This window comes from Triticum urartu, chromosome 4, assembly GCF_003073215.2.
Source record: "Triticum urartu cultivar G1812 chromosome 4, Tu2.1, whole genome shotgun sequence".
Lineage (NCBI taxonomy): Eukaryota > Viridiplantae > Streptophyta > Magnoliopsida > Poales > Poaceae > Triticum > Triticum urartu.
In genome coordinates, this window is record NC_053025.1 from 154,043,847 (window position 1) to 154,062,656 (window position 18,810).

The 18,810-nt window shown below is 40.3% G+C and overlaps 2 protein-coding genes across 4 annotated transcripts; one reads left to right on the forward strand and one right to left on the reverse strand.

Annotated features, from left to right (window-relative positions):
- Window positions 1–981: 981 nt before the first annotated feature.
- Window positions 982–9,676, forward strand: LOC125551181 (E3 SUMO-protein ligase SIZ2-like). Of its 3 annotated transcripts, none has more exons than XM_048714338.1 (16): window positions 982–1,226; window positions 1,659–1,739; window positions 2,137–2,185; window positions 2,274–2,352; window positions 2,446–2,605; window positions 3,134–3,267; window positions 3,645–3,713; window positions 4,553–4,640; window positions 5,813–5,888; window positions 6,343–6,416; window positions 6,555–6,662; window positions 7,172–7,333; window positions 7,688–7,792; window positions 7,869–7,949; window positions 8,043–8,175; window positions 9,127–9,676. In XM_048714338.1, the coding sequence occupies exons 1-16, from the start codon at window positions 1,182–1,184 to the stop codon at window positions 9,258–9,260; spliced, it is 1,578 nt and encodes a 525-aa protein (XP_048570295.1). In that variant the 5' UTR covers window positions 982–1,181; the 3' UTR covers window positions 9,261–9,676. The 3 variants fall into 3 exon arrangements, with proteins under 3 accessions (XP_048570295.1, XP_048570293.1, XP_048570294.1); XM_048714336.1 differs by having other exon boundaries at window positions 983–1,226; window positions 8,043–8,931; XM_048714337.1 differs by lacking the exons at window positions 982–1,226; window positions 1,659–1,739; window positions 2,137–2,185; window positions 2,274–2,352; window positions 2,446–2,605 and adding an exon at window positions 2,709–2,732 and having other exon boundaries at window positions 8,043–8,931.
- A 147-nt stretch (window positions 9,677–9,823) lies between these two features.
- Window positions 9,824–11,301, reverse strand: LOC125551182 (probable serine/threonine-protein kinase PBL25). Its single transcript, XM_048714339.1, has one exon. It carries the CDS (start codon window positions 11,217–11,219, stop codon window positions 10,014–10,016), a length of 1,206 nt encoding a protein of 401 aa, XP_048570296.1. The 5' UTR covers window positions 11,220–11,301; the 3' UTR covers window positions 9,824–10,013.
- Between the last annotated feature and the right edge of the window lie 7,509 nt (window positions 11,302–18,810).

Genomic DNA, 18,810 nt, shown 5'->3' on the forward strand with positions numbered 1-18,810 from the left:
GTTCGGGGAGTGACTCGGTGGTGGGAGAGAACGACGACAACAACGTGTGCTCTTGTGGATGTTGCGAAAGAGGCAACCTCTCAAAGAGGCCAGTGAGGAGTTCAGTGGAGCCGAAGGTAAGCGCGGAAGGCGGTGAATCGTGCCCACCGTCGACGGTGCAAATGGAAGTCTCCTCCTGCCAAAAATGGAATAGTTTGAGGTAGTTTTGTGCCGAATATTTAAAAATGAGGGGGTGTTTCCTCTTCGCCATGGTAATTTTCTAGGACTTCAATGTATTTCGTGAATGAATTAGACTGCTTTAAGTTACTCCCTCCGTTTCAAAATGGATGACTCAACTTTGTACTAACTTTAAGAATTTCTCGTTGGTTCAACTAGAGATGCTCGTATCATATTCTGTATCATGTAACCGATCCAGGCACACGAGGGATAGGTCGTTAACTCTAGATTAGATCGTGGAATCTTCTAAAAGGACTTTACATTTACCCTGCACTTGAAATACTTGATGTGATCTCCTATATTTATTATCACGAAGGCTCCTTGTCAGAGATAAGGCAATACGCTTCTCTCACTCTTCAATAGCTCTAACAGCTCTAAGTTTTGTCGGATATCCCTATAGGGTCAAAGATGCTTTAAGTCGTCTAGTGAAAAATCTACGCTCGTAACCAAACATTAATTGAAAGATAAAAATGTCATACATGACAAATTCGACAGGATATTAAGCATGTCTTAAATTTAAATAAGGCACTATACTCCTTAAATGTAGGAGTAGTACGCTTCTGAAGAGAGCAGGAACAAAGAAAGATACCAGTGCCAGAAAATCTATCCGCCTTGTGTTCAGGAGGAAATGCATACCGGAAGGACAGGAACAGAGAGCATACGGTGGTGGGGGAGAGCGCTTTGAGATTCGAGCTAGCCCTTGCAGGGTACACGTGTCGCTTGCAGATCCGACCCCTTCCTCGCCCCACCACCAAAAAAAAGTGCAGCGCAGCAGCAAGTAACGCCCGCCGGCCCGCCGCCGCACACCAACACTACCCCTCTCCCGTGCCCTCGTGCGGCGGCGATCATTCCGGTACCTTCTCCCACCTCCCGACCCCCTTCCGTCGCCCCACCCAAACCGCTGCCGTTCCTCCCTCCTCCTTTCTCGGCCGCCCGCCCATCGGAATCCAGGAAAAACCGCCGCCATGGCGTCGGCGCCCGGCGGCGATCCAGTGCTCGCCGCCTGCAAGGTATGACACGGCGACCGTCTGTGCCCTTTCCTTCCTCTTACGTATATGCGTCTGCGCGCTCAATCTGTTGACGATGGGTTCTAAAGCCCTCTCCGATGATCCCCTCTGATAGCCTATAATTTCTGCGCTCATTTGATTAGATTTGAAATCCCTCTGTTTAATCCCCTGTTTATCCGGCTAGGGACAAAAAGCACTCTCGATTGGTCATATCAATAGCCAAAATGCGCCCCCTTTTTGCCCCCTCGCAACAGATCACCTGGTAGAACTTGTCCGTGTTTGCATTACCCTTTATGCAGAATTAATGGGGACAGTGTAGTATGAATACCCGGTCTGATGTTGGCAAGATGCTTATATCTTACAAAGCAGAGGGATGAGAATGACTATCAGTCTATCATCTGGCCTATCGAATAAATGTTTTTTTCATTTTTGTAGGACAAGCTGAAGCACTTCCGGTTAAAAGAGCTAAAGGATGTCCTGTGTAAGATTGGACTTTCAAAGCATGGAAAGAAACAGGTTTGTTCACAGCTTCTTCTTTTTTTGGTATATCTACGCTTTTTACACAATGAAATTCCAGGTATTGATTTACTATCCATTGGTCATATGCTTCTAGGCTCTCTTTATTGTTCGTAAGCACGGAATAGATTGGATTTTCATGGATTTTTTTTCTGGAACTGATTAATTTCCATGCGTCTTGTAGTATTATATGTTACTCCCTCCGTTCACAAATATACGATGTTCTAACTTTTTTCTGAATCGGATGTATATAGACACGTTTTAGTGTGTTTGCTCACTCATTTCAGTCTGTATGTAGTCCATATTGAAATATCCAAAACAGCTTATATTTGTGAACAGAGGGAGTAGAATATTCATTTACTCCTGAACAACTTCGTTTTGGTATTTTGCTTTACAGGAACTAGTGGATAAAATTGTTGCAATATTATCCGATCAACAGGATCAAGGTACATCACAATTTTTTCTCAGTGATATTGTTAGACCAGTGTTTCTGCCAGGAGGTCCTAAGGTATCACTTCCATTTTGTTTTTGTAGCCTCCAAAATTGATGGCTTACCAAACAGACTGATGGTTGGAAAAGAAACGGTAGTGAAAATAGTTGAGGACACTTTTAGGTGAGGTTGCATTTCTTCATATCATTATGTTGTGTTTCTATTATCTGGATTGAGCCTTACAAGTCTCTCTTGATTTGTGCTTACTACTTCTAGAAAAATGCGCGAGCCTGCAAATGCTGTTTCAGCTTCTGGAAACCAGAATGAGCTGGGGTACAGTGTAATGCCTATGAAAAACCCAGATGATTCTGCTCAGCTGGATATCAAGGTCCGTTGCCCCTGTGGTAGTTCCATGGCCACTGGGTCCATGATTCAGGTACAGTTCCCATGACAAGTATGATTATATGACTGCTAGGTTCTGTTATTCATCACCTCCAACTAGTTCAGTAAGATCTTTAAAATTTGTTCATTAATCCTGTTAGGCCACTGGGTCCATGATTCAGGTACAGTTCCCATGACAAGTATGATTATATGGCTGCTAGGTTCTGTTATTCATCACCTCCAACTAGTTCAATAAGATCTTTAAAATTTGTCCATTAATCCTGTTAATTTTAAGAATTGTTTGTTGAATTATCATAGCAGTTAGCTTTGGCATTTTGCATATTCTGGAACTTCAAAGCAGTGATCTTTATGTATCGTGAAACTTCAAAGGAGCTAATTGCCATCGATTACTCTCTGTTTTGTAAAAGAAGATTGCATCTACGTGTAACATCAACATTTTATGAAGTGTAACACTTAAGTGTTTCATTATTCCATAATTTAGAGATCTGTAGCATTCTGTAATTTTGTTCTTGACAGGTTTTACTGCTTCTATTTCCTTCATGTTTTGTTTGGTCCTTTTCAGTGTGATCATCCAAGATGCAGTGTATGGCAACATATTGATTGTGTCATCATACCTGAGAAGACTGCAGATACTGCTCCTCAAGAACTACCTTCCAGTTTCTATTGTGAGATGTGCCGAGTCAGCAGGGCAGACCCGTAAGTTGTTCTAACCTTCAGTTTAATAGCAAACCCTTGCTGAATGATGCATGCTCACTATTTACTTGTTTAATTAGTTTTAATTTTTGGTGATGTGCAAGTGCTATTAATCATGTGATGTTTCAGTTTATTTGTATTGGATAGTGTTCATGCATTCTATTAGTTGAATTAGATTATCTGGGTCGTCCTGTAGCATTAATTGTAATCATGTATGAAACTCTCATTACTGTGCAACTTAGAACTGATTTTCCTGCATCTCTTTTATGTCCGCTCTTTTCCCCCCGCTCTGAATGACTGCCTTTTCTGCATTTGTAGCTTAGAAGTCTTAATACTAAATGGCCGATTGTTCTGACATATTTTCCTTCTGCAATTTGCAGTTTCTGGGTCACTATTAACCACCCATTATTTCCAGTGTCAATAGCTCCTTCGAACATAATGGCAGATGGGTAAGTCATGCATTATTTGTCTCCAAAGTACATTTTTGATTTTCACCTCCTCTACCTCCCTTTACCCGTCAATGACCAGGAGCCTCTGTGCCCTGTTGATTGGCCTTGTGGGGGAGCAAGTATTTTCCTTCATCATTCTGACCAGGAGCCTCTGTGCCCTGTTGATTGGCCTTGTGGGGGAGCAAGTATTTTCCTTCATCATTCTGTTTTATGTGCCGCGGAATATCTTCCAGAATCTCTTCAACTGTACCATGTTGCAAAATGTCTAATAAGCAAAAAATTATTGTTCTTAATTACTGTTGTAACTCCGCTGGCATCTCCTTTTTTGTAGAGCGATCTCAAATGAGTCCGGTAAAGTTTGAGTGCAAAGAAGTGATTATACCATGCCTCATCATTCATAATATGTTTATCAGGGTGCCAAAGCAAGGTCTAGAAACCATTCAGTATATCCTGTTAGGGATTTTTGTTCACCATGTGTCAGACATTATCTGCTAGTAATTACTTTGTGTTTTGTCTGCTGTGGTGATATTATTGCTTGAGCGATCTTACCTCAATACTTAGAACCCAGGTACTCGATCACATTAATTATGGATGAGAAGCGGGCTCTGTGTCTTTTTTCTTGCTTTACAACCTCAGATGGTTCTGTTCATGATTATTCCTTCGTTGTCTATAAGAAGTAAACATTGTACGGTGGTTGTACATCTAATGAACATGTTGGTACCATGAGATTTGAGTAACTAGATGACCACAAATTGTTTTATGTCACTGTACAAGTTAGCTGAACCATGATACTTCTGCGATTTGCATAGTTTTTGTTTGTGATTCATGCTTATGTTCAGGTCATATACTGTACAGTATATTGAGAAAACCTTTCCGTTATCAAGAGCTAATAGGGAAATGCTACAGAAAGCTGAATATGACATTCAGGTTAATTTCGTTTCCTTCTTCGTTTCCTTGAACTATTAGGTTTGTTCATGATTTACTTTAAATAACCATTTGTATGATCATATATTATTAGATACTACCTCTGTCTCAAAGTATAAGACGTTTTTGTAGGCTAGTTTTGCCTAAAAAAATGTCTTATATTTTGAGACGGAGTTGGTGCATTGCTAAAAAGATCAAAGAGGTAATTGTGCTCCTGGTACAAGAACTTGGCTGGTGGGCTCAGTTTCATACAAAAACTTACAAAACCTACAGCGGAGGTACAATAACTTGGCCTGGACGTGCACTTGAGGTACAAATCACTCCTGTGCTGACACATGGACGCCAGCGGGGCAAAGTGCATGCGCTGGGCTGCTCAGATTCTTTGCAAAATGGCCCCTGCGAGTCTGTGAAATTTTGGTCGAGGTCCCCTGGGCACCGTAGACATCTAATTTAGGTCAGTAAAACTGACCTAATCTCAGCCATCTCACGCGCTTAGCGTTTCCGGCGGTCCATTTTCCTGATTTGGGCGTTTTTGACCATTAGATGTGCTGTCTAAGGGGTTGCTGCTCCGGGAGAAAAAACAAAGCACTCTGGTTAACTGGGCCACTTCTGCCAGCCCATTTATCTAACCGAGCATGATCCAGGAGAAGAAACTGTTCGCTCGATCGATGGAGGGAGCTCGGTCGCAGGGTCGTTGAGCAGCAGTGCTACCATTGTTGTCGGACACCGATGGGTGGAGGCGATCGAGATTAGCCAGATGACTGGGTCTAGTCAGGTTTATTGTCCCAAATTAGATGTCTATGGTGCCCAGGGGACTACGGTCAAACTTTCAGACTTGCAGGGGCCATTTTGCAAAGAATCCAAGCAGCTCAGCGCATGCACTTTGCCCCATTGGCGTCCATGTGTCAGCACAGGAGCGATTTGTACCTCAAGTGCACGTCCAGGCCAAGTTATTGTAGCTCTGATGTATTGTATGGAAGCACCTGCCAAGTTCTTGTACCAGGAGCACAATTACCTCAAGATCAAATATCAGTAACAAGGATATGTTTGGGACTTATGAGTTAATACATGGTGACAGTGCTCAATTTCTAGTATCTTGCGTCATCTTAGAGAATATTGGACTATGTGTATCCATTTTTGACCTTGGTTTGCTTTGCACCATTTATTTCTTGCAGGTTTGGTGTATCCTTCTCGATGACAAAGTTCCTTTCAGGATGCACTGGCCTTTACATTCTGACATGCAAATTAATGGTATTTCCATTGGCTTACCATTTGTACTGAAATACTATTGACAGGCTCTTATAGGAAATTATTTATTCAGTCAGTCAATTTGTTGTTTGTGGGATCAGTCAAATTTCAGTTTCATCTTATTTTTGTATTCAATTTTGATCGCCCTCATGCACTGATGCTATTCGCTCATTTTATGCTGCATCCCCTTAACTTATTATGAGTCTTATGTGGATGCAGGCCTGTATGCATCTATGGCTTAATGCACTTATGCATGCCACTATGTTGTCAATTTAGGAATTTAATACTTTGAGTTCTGCATCATTCCTGCCTTGTAGATATAGGTGTGATCCGAGTCTTTTCCAGCATGGTTACATGGAACATTTTGTGGCAGCTAAAAACTGTTTTTCCTCATTGAATTGTGGGTTCATTCATCTAGATCTGAACTATTCGTTTTGGAAATTATTTGTTTTCTCAGGTATTCCTGTTCGGGTTGTCAGCAGGCAAGCTACACAGCCGTTAGGGGCCAATGGTAGAGATGATGGTCTTATGGTAAGTATCTTGTTGAAATGGAGCATGCTGTTCTTTAACTTTATACCTTAACAATGATTTGCCAAAATGTGTTGATTAGTTTCATGATACATTTTCTGCATGGATGTTTGTTGATCCTACTCAATTTTTTGCTCCCAGTTAACACAGTTTTTGAAAGAAGGTCCCAATAAGATTGTTCTATCTAGAAGTGACTCTCGTGCGTTCTGTTTGGGTGTCAGAATTGCCAAGAGGAGATCTCTGGAAGAGGTAATTGCTTATGGTATACTGTGTCACATGAAAGGCAATTTCACATTTCCATTGTTGACCACGATATTCTTCAGAAATACATATTTGGCAAAAGAGGGTATTTGGATCAGGAAACACTTTAGATATCTTTTTTTTTCATAGGCACGTTTGGCACTCCCTTTTCCATCAACGCTGTAAATGTTTTGGTTTTTCTTGTTTTTAATCTTTAGTGCTTAATTATTAGGCCTCGAAGAGGGTAGCTATTTTAGGTTGATGAAAGATGTCATAATTCTAATAATGCACGTTATAGAAGGGTTCCAAATCCCAGATGGTTCCTGGCCCATATTTCTTGGTTACAAGTGAACTGTGCTGTTAAAAAGTAATGTCTATACAAGCTCCAGGAAAATGCCAGAATGGTTCTTTCAGCAGTTACCGTAAGCAAGCTGCTACTTAGGAACCATCAAGTGCCTGAGATTTGGAACCCTGCTTTATTCTTTTAATTCCTCTTTTAAAATTTTGATAATGGGCAGGTCCTAAATTTGGTACCAAAGGAACAGGATGGTGAGAAGTTTGATGATGCCCTTTCTCGTGTGCGTCGCTGTGTCGGTGGGGGGACTGAGGCAGATAATGCAGACAGTGATAGTGATATTGAGGTTGTTGCTGATTCAGTCTCTGTAAATCTTCGATGCCCTGTAAGCACTCTGGCCATCAATGAGAATGTTTAGATCCATAATGATATTGCCAATCCTGCTCTTTCCCTGACATGTCTGTTGCACCTGACCTCATGTACATTGGAATATTGAATATTTAGCATTTGCCATCATACATTATTCTGTGTACCATGACACCCAAGGCTCGGTGCAATCTTCCTAGAATCACTTTGTTTATGACATTTCTAACCTAGATGCTATACAATCCCATGTTGGCAGCATCGTATTGTTTGGTTTATAGTATGTTTTGCAGACCTTGTCACAAAGTTAGCCATTTACGATCTAATGTTATGTTGTGAAAAGCACGTTCATGTAAAAGCTAATTTATGTTGACAGATGACTGGTTCAAGGATTAAGGTAGCTGGTAGGTTCAAACCCTGTGTCCACATGGGTTGTTTTGATTTAGAAGCTTTTGTGGAACTGAATCAACGTTCACGGAAGGTTTGATTACTTGCCTCGCATCATTGTTGCTTTTACCTTTTCTTTTTCTAATCAAACTAGTATTCCTTGTCTGCAGTGGCAATGCCCAATTTGCCTGAAGAACTATTCTCTGGAGAATCTAATTATTGATCCTTATTTCAATCGCATCACTTCGCTAGTGAGTCCATATTGTTAATGAAGTACATGTTTTCTCATCTCTGTTACTCCATTATGCATCTTATGCTGATTTTGTTGCGTTTTGGTGATTTAGATCAAAAGCTGTGGAGATGATATATCAGAAATCGATGTCAAGCCAGATGGTTCCTGGAGAGCTAAGGGTGGAGCTGAACTGAAGGATCTTATGCAGTGGCATTTACCAGATGGCACTCTCTGTATGTCCACAGGTACAGGACCGAAACCCAACATGGGTGTTGTAAAGCAAGAGATTAAAGAAGAACCGTTGCCTGAAAATAAGGGTTCTCGTCTAAAACTGGGAATTAGGAGAAACAACAATGGCAAATGGGAAATTAGCAAGAAAGGGGATGTTAATTTGAAACCAACTTCTTATAATGATCAGAGTAGAGACTTTGAAAATGGGAAATGTGTCACCCATACAAGCAACACTAATCATGAGGATGCTAAAGGTGGAAGTTATAATTCAGAACCGGGACAATCTGATCACCCTACGAGCAGTGTATATGATCTGAATTCTTCTCCTGGGGATGAACATGTTCCAATAGTTCTGAGCGACTCAGATGATGAAAATGCTACGGTGTTGTCTCCTAGTACAGTGAATTGCGGCGCAGCAAATGACACCGGATATGAGTTTCCACCGCCCAATCCACTTGACACTTCAGGAGGCCCAGATGAAACTTCATTTTTCCTTAATGAAAACTTTGATGATCTGGGGTTGTCATTTTGGGAGTATCCTTCGACTACCCAAGATGATCCAGGAATACAAGGAACAGATAATCTGGGTGAAGTGCAAAACTACCCTGCTACCAATCTATCTCTGCACGAGCCAGTTTCTACGGTTAATTTGGGGGTGTTAGCACCAGCAGCAAACCAACCAGAATATGGGAATGATGGGAGTTTAAATAATGCCAAAAATACTTCTCAGAAAAGGAAGAACCCTGCGAATGAAATAACATCTTTAGATGGTATGATAGAAGTCACCCTCTGCTACTTAATTCTGCAGTTTATTGTGATTTTGTTCCATCCATTTGAAGTCTTTTACAAATGAATGTGGAAGCATTTTGCTTCTTTATACTTTGTGAAGACAGTGAGCAGTGGCCCATATAATCGTGCCTCTGCATTTTCACCGAAAGGTCTAACATTTGATTCCTCGTGTGCAGCTTCAGTTCTCATGAGTGGCAATGACGACGACGACTTTGCTGGGGATAGATCTGGTGGCACTTCCTCACTGTCTGGGCAGCCACGGTCAGTTCGACCAAAATCCGTACTAGCCATTGAGTCAGATTCTGATTAGCGTCCATAGTTTGGTGCCCCCGTACTATTGGTTGGTCGGCGCGGAGTGTGAGATGTATGCTGTCCGCTTGGTGGAATGGTTCCTCTGGTTTTGTTTGTGATCCAGGACTGACTGTCCCTCCATGTCTGTCTTTCCAAGAAGGATGAAAATGAACGCAGTGGTATCTATCTATATAGGAAGCAGTTTTTTTTTCTTTTTCTATCATTCTCCTTTAATGATTCATGGTGACCACTTTGGAGGCAGTAGAATTTAGGGAAGGGTGCAAAGCTCCTCCATTGTGCCTGCCTGTAGGCAAAAGTATGTAGCATAGCTAGCTAGCTAGCAGGAACTGAGTGTCAGTTGCTGTACATGTAGTCTCCTGTCTTTAAAGAGTTTCCTTTTGTTCAGCCTGTGGTAAGAACTAATATGCCATGCTTCGATATTTTATTTTCTGTATATGTATGTACTCCCTCCGTTTCTAAATATAAGCCCTTTTAGAGATTTCAATACAGACTACACATATTTAGAGCGTAGATTCACTCATTTTGCTCCGTATGTAGTCTATATTGGAATCTCTAAATGATCTTATATTTCGGACCGGAGGGAGTATGTAGGAGTTTCATGGTATTTTGCAAGGTTTGCGACTTGAAATCTGAGCCGAAATCCCCTGTTTTATTATTTCATTTTGTCAAGACGCAAACCCCACAATGTAAGCCAATGCCACCAGATAAAAACCACACAATGTTAGCCAATGCCACCAGATATAGTAATATGCTAAAGTGACGTGTATCTGGGAGCAGAGGGCAAGTCGTCGTCGGCGGCAAAGCTGAGCGCCATGACGACGTCCGACATGATGGGCCTTACGGTGTCCTCCTCCTGCAAGCACATGGCCGCCACCGCCACCGCCTGCTTCACCTCCCTGCCGCTCGGCCCTTCTCCCAGGAGCGGATCCACCAGCTCGTGCATCCTCCTCTGCTCGCTGAACATGGGCGCCGCCCAGGCCACCAGGTTCTGCTCCCCAGAGGGCCTGCTGTCGTCGATGACCCGCCTGCCGGTGATGAGCTCCAGCAGCACCACGCCGAAGCTGTACACGTCCGACTTCACCGTCAGGTGCCCCGTCCTCACGTACTCCGGCGCGCAGTACCCGTACGTGCCCATCACCCTCGACGGGCCGTCCTTCTCCTCCTCCGCCTCGCCGCCCTTGCCGTTGCGGGTGATCGGTGTGGCCAGCTTGGCGAGGCCGAAGTCGGAGAGCTTGGCATTGTATCCCTCGTCGAGGAGGATGTTGGAGGACTTGAGGTCGCGGTAGATCACCGGCGGGTTGGCAGTCTCGTGGAGGAACTCCAGGCCCTGGGCGGCGTCGTGTGCGATCCTCATCCTGGTCCGCCACGGCAGAACCGGCGGTGGTGGCTTCTCTTCGCCGTCCGCTGGGACTCGGGGGAGGAAGAGGTGATTTTCGAGGGAGCCGAGCGGCATGAGTTGGTAGACGAGGAGTCGCTGGTTGCCGTCGGCGCAGTAGCCCAGGAGGCCGACGAGGTTGGGGTGGGTCAGGAGGCTGCTCAGCACCAGCACCTCCACGAGGAACTCGTGGTCGCCCTGGAACCCCGTGCGGTCGAGCTGCTTGACGGCCACCGCCGACGAGCCGATGAGGCCTCTGTAGACGCGGCCGAAGCCGCCCTCGCCGATGAGGTTGGCATGGCTGAAGCAGTCCGTGGCGGCGGCGAGCTCAGGGAAGGTGAAGGAGCGCGCCGAGACGATGCTGTGGTTGTAGTTGGGGACGTCGACGGAGTGGCGGCCGAAGCTGGCTCGTGCCGACGAGGACGCGGTGAGCGAGGTGCCCGAGCGGATGAACCGTTTCCGAGACGGTGCGGCATCGGGGCAATGCTTCTTCCTGAAAGTGGCGCTCCTCCCGGGCCTGGGCTTCCTCTCCTCGTCCATGACGGTGCCGTCGTGCGGGAAACAACGGAGCCAGCTCAACATCTTGTAGTGCTTGCCGGCCGGCCGGCCGGGAGCCCGGCCGGGAGTAGGAATGAGTGATCAGGAAGCAATGGAGGCAGGGCGATTTGGCTCGCCGGACGCATGCGAAATGCACAGCCTTTAATTTCGAGGGGTGGCCGGCTGGCCGTCCATGGTGACCGCGGTTTTGAATGCATACTGCCTATTCATGGTAAGCGCCCCGCTGTTCATTGCTTACTTGTAAATTCGAGCTATTCCTGCTTTTCTTTTCCTTTTCTTTTTTCTTTTTGCGGGGAAGACTTCTAATCTATTCAGGGATCACCTATGTGTCACGTGCCTGAAAATGTATATTATCCAATCAGCTTGCTAAATTTGTCATTTGTGCATGCGCACACACTATGCATGTGGATGTAAAACTTTTCTTAACAAGTATATTTGCTTGCACACGCATACACTATACTTGTACAAATTAATGAGAGGAGAAAAGAGGGAATTAAAACATTGATTCTGGTTTTTTTATTTTAGCAACCATTATGCTATTTTTAAAATTAAGACCACACAATAAATTACATTGGTCATACCGTATTTCCATAACATTCTTACACTACGGGCTATAATATGTGGAATTAAGATCAACAAAACGACCTGGTTAAACAAAATTTGTTGTATTAAAAAAAGCTTAAACTTAAACAAATAAAAAAAAAACCAAAATAAACAAAAAAAAATCTAAGGTAGAATGAATTATGGGCATTGGTATTACTCTAAAGAAGAAAGAACATGAAAGAAAAAACTTGGCATTGTGAATGTCAGTAAATTTTTTTATAAGCTTGATTTTTTTTACTTAAGACAAATATGGGTAGGAAAAAAGGGTGGTATTATGCAAATATGCCTAAGATGGACAATAATAAAGACTTGTTGTCAAACTTTTTTTTCATATAGAGAGGATTCAAAATATATTAAAACATTGCACATAAAATGTTCAAACCTTGCACAATTCAGTATTGTGAAACAACAAGTGTAAACTAGTGCAAGAACAAGTGTAAACTTGCACACAAAAGTGTGAACTAAAACACCTATTATACTCTTTTATTTCAACAACCATTACGTTGATTTTTTTAATTCAAACCACAAAAAATACATTGGTCATATCAGACTTATACAATATTCTTACACCACGTGCTTTGAGGTGTGGAATTAAGATCAACACAATGACCTGCTTAAAGAAAATATGTTGCTAGTAAAAATTTTAAAAAATATTAAAGATTTAACAAATACAACGTAAAAACAAAACAAAAAATTCTAACGAAGAATGAATTAGGTGCATTGGTATTACTCTAAAGAAGAAAGAAAATGAAAGAAAACTTGGTATTGTGAATGTCAATATTCTTTTCTATAAGGTCGATATAATTTTAAAATGTTTGACTTAAGATAGAATATGGGTAGTAAAAAGAAAAGGAAGGAGAGTATTATGCAAATAGGGAGCTCCTAGTCGGCGCCTTCTGCGCCGATTAGGATAACTGGCACCTGCAGCGGTTGCTTCTTGGGCTGATTCTTTGTTCGGCCCAAGTTCCAGCGCGCTAGTTCACTGTTTCTGCGGGTTCCTAGCTGACTGTTTCGACTGTTTCTGCGCTAGTTCACTGTGTCGCCAATACAGTTTGAACTGGAAATTTATCTCAAACTATGTTCGATAGGAAAATATGCTTGAACCAAAAATGGTATGAACTTTCTTAACAATAGAAAATCTCCATAAAATCATAGAAAGCTGGTGAATGAATTCTTTCAGAATTTGGAAGTGGCTTCCACTAGTTTAGTTCTTTGAAAGGAAATTTTATTCTAGGAGTACAACTGAATTAAAAAATATACAATCACTTCTCCATAATTAAATTCATACTGGCAGGGGTTGTATTACTTAGAACAACTAAACTAGTGGAAGCCAGAAACAACTTAAGAATGGCTGGTCTTGACCCTTGTTTCCACATTTAAATGTGAAGCTCGTCGAAATCTGATCTGAACCATTTTACACCCTCAAGTGGTCCTGAAAAAAAATTAAAAACAAAGTACATTTATTTTGTTAATATAAATATAAATTTGTATGTACATTTTCTCTTTAATAAATTATGGACTAGATCATGTGAAATAGTCTACTACTTTTGAATCACAGATTTCTTTTAGATTATACCTTTCAGCAGTTCATCCTCTTGATTGTGAAATGTCCTTTTATTTGAAAGACAAGAAACCCTGTATAATAAAAGCAAAAAAGATTCATTGAATTTTTTGGTATATACTTCCCTTAGTAAGAATGTTACTGTAAGACAATATGGAATTCAGGGAGGTGTTTATAACTTACGTGGTTTTGAAGAAATGACCTCACGACTGGTAGTTGGACCTCGCTGCTTTGGTAGTTTGCAATCTCGTACAAAAATATTTCACGCATAGCTTGGAGATCAAGTTGTTTTGCACAGTTGTGATGATCATCTGATTATTTTTTCTTCTATGAAATGAAAGAATTGCAATTAGAATATGTTGTTTAGAAGATAAGAAACTCTTACAGTAGAGAATCCAAGAACTCCCATGCCATGATATGTTTTTAGTATTTGAAGAAGGAAAAAAGACATGTGTCGTACCTGCATTGATGAAACCATGTTAACTAGCATGTTAGAATCAAATCCAGTTAAAAAACAAATAATCCATAACTTCAAAATTTATTTGGCTGTGATGTGGATGAATTGGAGGAAAAACTGTTAGTGACATAAGTAGTGAAACTGCTTAACCTGAAATTAGTTCTAGGAATTGCAATGAATCTGTAGTCAAAGTCTTTGATGTTGAATGCATTGCAGTTAGGGTAGGTGAGTGCAAACAGTGACTTGAAATTGTAACAGACAGTGCTTATTATAGTTGTGAATCTGTCTTGTCCAGACCCATCAGGATTCATAATATCAAAAAATCTTCCACTCTCTAGGTTTGCTGTTATTAGAATCCATTGCTTATCATTGAAGCAAGGCAAGTGGACCAGTGAAAATTCAAAGTAGGTTAGTTCTGGTCAGAAATTTCCAGTTGAAGAACTTAGTAAGAGAAAATTTTCTTAAAAGAAAAGGTACTAACAAAATTTGCTATTTCCAATCTGAAGCCAACTCTTGCTTCACTTTAAATGTCTCTGCATATTGGGTCTGAATGATCAAACATAGGCCTCATGAGTATTGCCTGATAATTACAGACGAGAAATTTTTGGTTGGTGAAACTAGCAGATGTTAGCACAGAAGAACATTCGAAGTCAGAGAAAGAAAAAGAAGTAAATGTATCGTACCATATCTTCTCTTTGGACAATGTGCCTAATAACATCAATATTTGGTATTAGGCCTTGCCTACCATAGATTAGTTGGTTAGTATTGAGCATCTTTGAGTAACAATCCAGAGAGTGTGGATTCATCCAGCAACCAGGTCTTAAGGAAATAGTTAAGGTTTTCTGGTCAACCCATACTTCATTCACTTGGAATATTCTTTGGCTGTTGTTTTGGAATCAATGTTAGAAACTTTCAACTAGAAGTTAATAAAAAATAATGTGAGAACAAAGAAATGGTTTGTATGGTAGAGTTTTATGAAAACTTTGACTATTTTGTACAGCTAAAAGGAATGGACTTTGGAAAAAAATACCTTTAGTCCAGAACTGGAAGAGCTGCAGTCATTGTCTTGTAGGATTCTATTTGCACTCGTGTTGAGAAGATAACTTGTTGGAACTGTAAATAGTTGGGCTGCTGAACAATTTTTGCAGAAGATAAGTTTTGAAACGGCTTCTTTCTTGCCTCTATCTGATTCCTTTTGGATTTAGCTTCAAATTCTTCCATGAGTTTGAGCAACGTTGGATTGTTAAGTGGAGTTCCGAAAGAAATTTCTGGCTGTGGAGAGTTAATCTTGAAAGGCATTAGTGGACTATTCCTATACAGGAATGGAGTATTAGAATTGAATAACCTAGGATATGAATGAGTCTCAGGTTTGACAAGTTTGGATGAAGAACCCACATGAGAGTAGGTGCTTGTTTGATAAGAAGTCATACAGGGCGGGACTATATCTTGTAGTGCATCGGTTATTGCATTGAAACTTGGCATGTCATCTTCAGTGTAGTTTGCTGGGAAAGAATTAGGTGGAGCTGCTGGTTGAGACACTTGACTAGATGGGAGATTGGTTTCACATTTTTTGCAAGTGTTTGATGGTAGGGATGTGAATAAATGAGAATTGACTTGTCTTCTAATGCTTCTAGTTCGACTTGATGTGGTGCACAGTAGAAAGAGTCTCCTGGCATTAAGACAAGAAAAAAAATTTATGTCACTATGAACATTAAAATATAAAAAGGAAGAGAAAATAAAAATTAAGAAAGAAGAAAAATAAATTGAAAGTACCTGTGGCACTTGAATCAGCTGAGATAAATTTCCAGTGAGTAGAGCTAAATTCTCTTGTCTCCAATTACGATTTATTGTTGAATTCAAGTCTTCCCATTTTGGTTTGTTTCTAAGAGAATCCAGGGTAACTGGTATTTATATAACGAATAAACAGAAAAATGAAAAGTTATTGACTAATAATAAGAAAGAACTGGAGATATTGTAAGTAGTTTAAATATGCAAAAAATAGTTATGAACTGCAAATACAGAAAAGTGGTGAATACAACTAGACAGAACAAAAGCTTTATTGTATAAAAAGCCATATTACCTTCTTTAGGAGAAATGACAATATAGGTAAAGTTTGCATTAATTTGATCTCTGCTGAGAACTTCTAGAACCGCTAAATCTTTGGAACTTGGAGATCCAAGAGATATTGGAGGGGCAAAATTTATTTGCTCATCAATAAGCAGGCGTTCAAAGAAATTTAGAATCATTGAATCAATTAGTTCTCGAGTATTTTCTGAATCAAATCTTGGAGGATATGAATGAGGGCCAGGAAAATCCAAGAAATCAAATGAATACATGAATGAGTCCAAGTGTGGATGTTTCTGCATTAGATTGATGGGTATCAAGGGACCAGTTGAATCAATGTTACTTACAACATTACCCAAGTGCACTCCTGAAAGAGCTGGAACTGTAGAAGGTTGATATTCATGTTGATCTTCAGAAGGAGAACTTGAGGGTAATAAACTGAGAACATCGTCAACATAAGATTGCAGTGTTGGAATAGAGTTTGTTAAAATGTTTGCCAAAATTTCTGACTGGTACACTAAAGCTTAATCTTTTCCTGATTTGAAGAAAATGAGAATTGAAAATGAATGAAGTGAGCTCGAAGCAACCATAAAAAAATAGGTGAACATACTAGTTTGAAAGTAAAAGACAAGTATTCTTGCTACTGTATTAGATTTGCAAACCTGTATGTTGTGAATCAAGGGTAGTTTGCTATTGATTTAGTGCAAAATTGATTCAGGTAATTGCATAGGTGACTCATCAATAGAATCAGCGAATGGAGTTGCTGTTATGTGCTTCATCTGTTTTTGTTTGGAGGAAAAATATGAAAGTGGATATTCAACTCAATAAATTTCATGAGGAAAAGAGTACTATTAAAACAAAGTTAATCTTCATATATGTGTCTTTTGTACTTACTTCAAGCCTGCCAAACTCAAGATTCACTCCATGATTTGTGTCTAGAGCGATGAATGATCTGAGCATTGTTGCTGACCACAAAGGAAGTCTTGGGAACATATTGGTTGAAATCTTGTAGTCAGAAGTGATCAAGAATTAAAAATGTGCAATCAGCCAAAGTTTGCCAAAAAATATGGAAGGAAATCAAAGTCAGTTAAAATTTGTCTTTGACATGATCTAGAGTGAAAAAGAAGTTGAAATTCTAATAATTCCTTACCACTAACAGTACTTTGCAACCTCATGCTAGATTTGACCTCTTCTTTCCAAGACTTGACTGCATTTTTGCAATCTCATGAACCAAGAATGACAGGGTGAAGAGGCACCAATTGTATTTTGGAACTGACTCAATATTGACCAACGCATTGTAGTATTTTTTTGCTTAGAAGTCCCTTTGAACTCGGTGCAATTAGAATGGAAAGTACAAGGAGCATGAAAATCCTAGAGAAAGCTTCTTCTGATATGTTTTCAGATAGCATTAACAACAAGTGTTCTGGGTTTGGTTTTGTTGTTTCAAGAAATGTGTTCATGAAATCAACAGTTTGTTTCGAAGGCTTTGTTTGTATTGGAAAACCCCCACATGGAATGCCTAGGATTTTGTGTACATATGATTTCGTCAAATGGAACTTGAAACCATTTCTTAGTTCAGTTCTGCAAGTAGTTGTGAACTGCAGTCCTAACCATTCAAATATATCATCCAATATGCAGTTGCATGATATATGAAGCAAAGAACTGAACCCAAGTTTACGAACTATCAACTTCTGCTCCTCATTTAGTTTAGATATAAACTTGATTAGCATACTGATATGGTTAATTTCGGTGACCTGGTGGACGGACTGAATGAATTAGAATTGGGAAAACAAGAACATGTTATAGTTCAAGTGTGGAATTTAGGGGAGAAAGAACAGTTGAATTAAATTTAGTTTCGGGGGATATGATTTTTGTGCTTACTTTTAATATCTTTGGTGCATTTTTCTCATTTAATTGAGTGTCAAGGTGCTGCTGGTTGCTCCTCTTGTTGATGAAGCTTTGATCTACAGAACCCATCTGCACATAACAACACAAAAGTTATAGCAAGAGTAATGCCATGACTACCACTCTATCAAGAAACAACCATTTTAAAAACCATTTTACTAAGTATAGTTTTAAAATAAAGCGTATTAGGATGAAATTATACAAGACTCAACGCTGGTAAGAAGAAGAGAACAATAGCATTGTCATGGCCACACAGAGAAACATAGTGTATATAATGAAACACAGAGAAACAAGACTTGTCCATTGCGATTCAATTTTGAAATTTTAACTCTGTTTTAATGTTGAACAATTAATTAAAAAGTTTTCACACGGCAATGGAGCTGCAAGGCCAGAGGGCATCACCACAAACAGTAGGGGGGATAGATAACAAAAAGAGACTAGCATTTTGATTATCGCTACATATGAAAAGGTTGTATTGAAAATAAAAATGCAATGCTGTGCCTGAATCACATTTGATTGTTAGGACTGATAGTAGCTAAAATTCAGAATTTCACATGTAAAAAATGCTGCTCTAGTTTAGCGAGATTTGTCAGCTGTGATGCACATGCTCTGGTGTATTACATACAGGAAAATTTATGTTTGTTGTTTCCAAAAATAATAGTCATATAACAGCTCAAATCAAAATGCAATTCCTACAGCAACTGTCACCAACAGAAAAATATTGGCTGTAGAAATTTCTATATGTGCACTGATAAGCAAAATAGAGAATGCAAAAGGATGACTCAACAATTGCCAGAGGTGCAGTCACCAGAAAACAATTTCTACACCTGCTGTCATGTTGCACGACTGTGTTGTCGGAAGGTAGCAGACCATCCGAAACGAGTTCCCATGGCAGGATTCAGTGCACTAGGGATAGATTTATAAAAGATTCAGTGCACTAGGCTAAGATTTTGACACTAGGTTAATCAATTTAATTATCTGACCAAAAACAACATTAGGAACCTAGTCGTAGAATCGAAGTACTC

Excerpts from the sequence above, each read along its gene's own strand:
- LOC125551181 (XM_048714336.1), top strand. The coding sequence starts at position 1,182 with ATGGCGTCGGCGCCCGGCGGCGATCCAGTGCTCGCCGCCTGCAAG. Across the intron at positions 1,740-2,136 it reads CAAAGCATGGAAAGAAACAG|GAACTAGTGGATAAAATTGT; the intron begins GTTTGTTCACAG and ends TTTGCTTTACAG. Across the intron at positions 3,714-4,552 it reads TCGAACATAATGGCAGATGG|GTCATATACTGTACAGTATA; the intron begins GTAAGTCATGCA and ends GCTTATGTTCAG.
- LOC125551182 (XM_048714339.1), bottom strand. The coding sequence starts at position 11,219 with ATGTTGAGCTGGCTCCGTTGTTTCCCGCACGACGGCACCGTCATGGAC.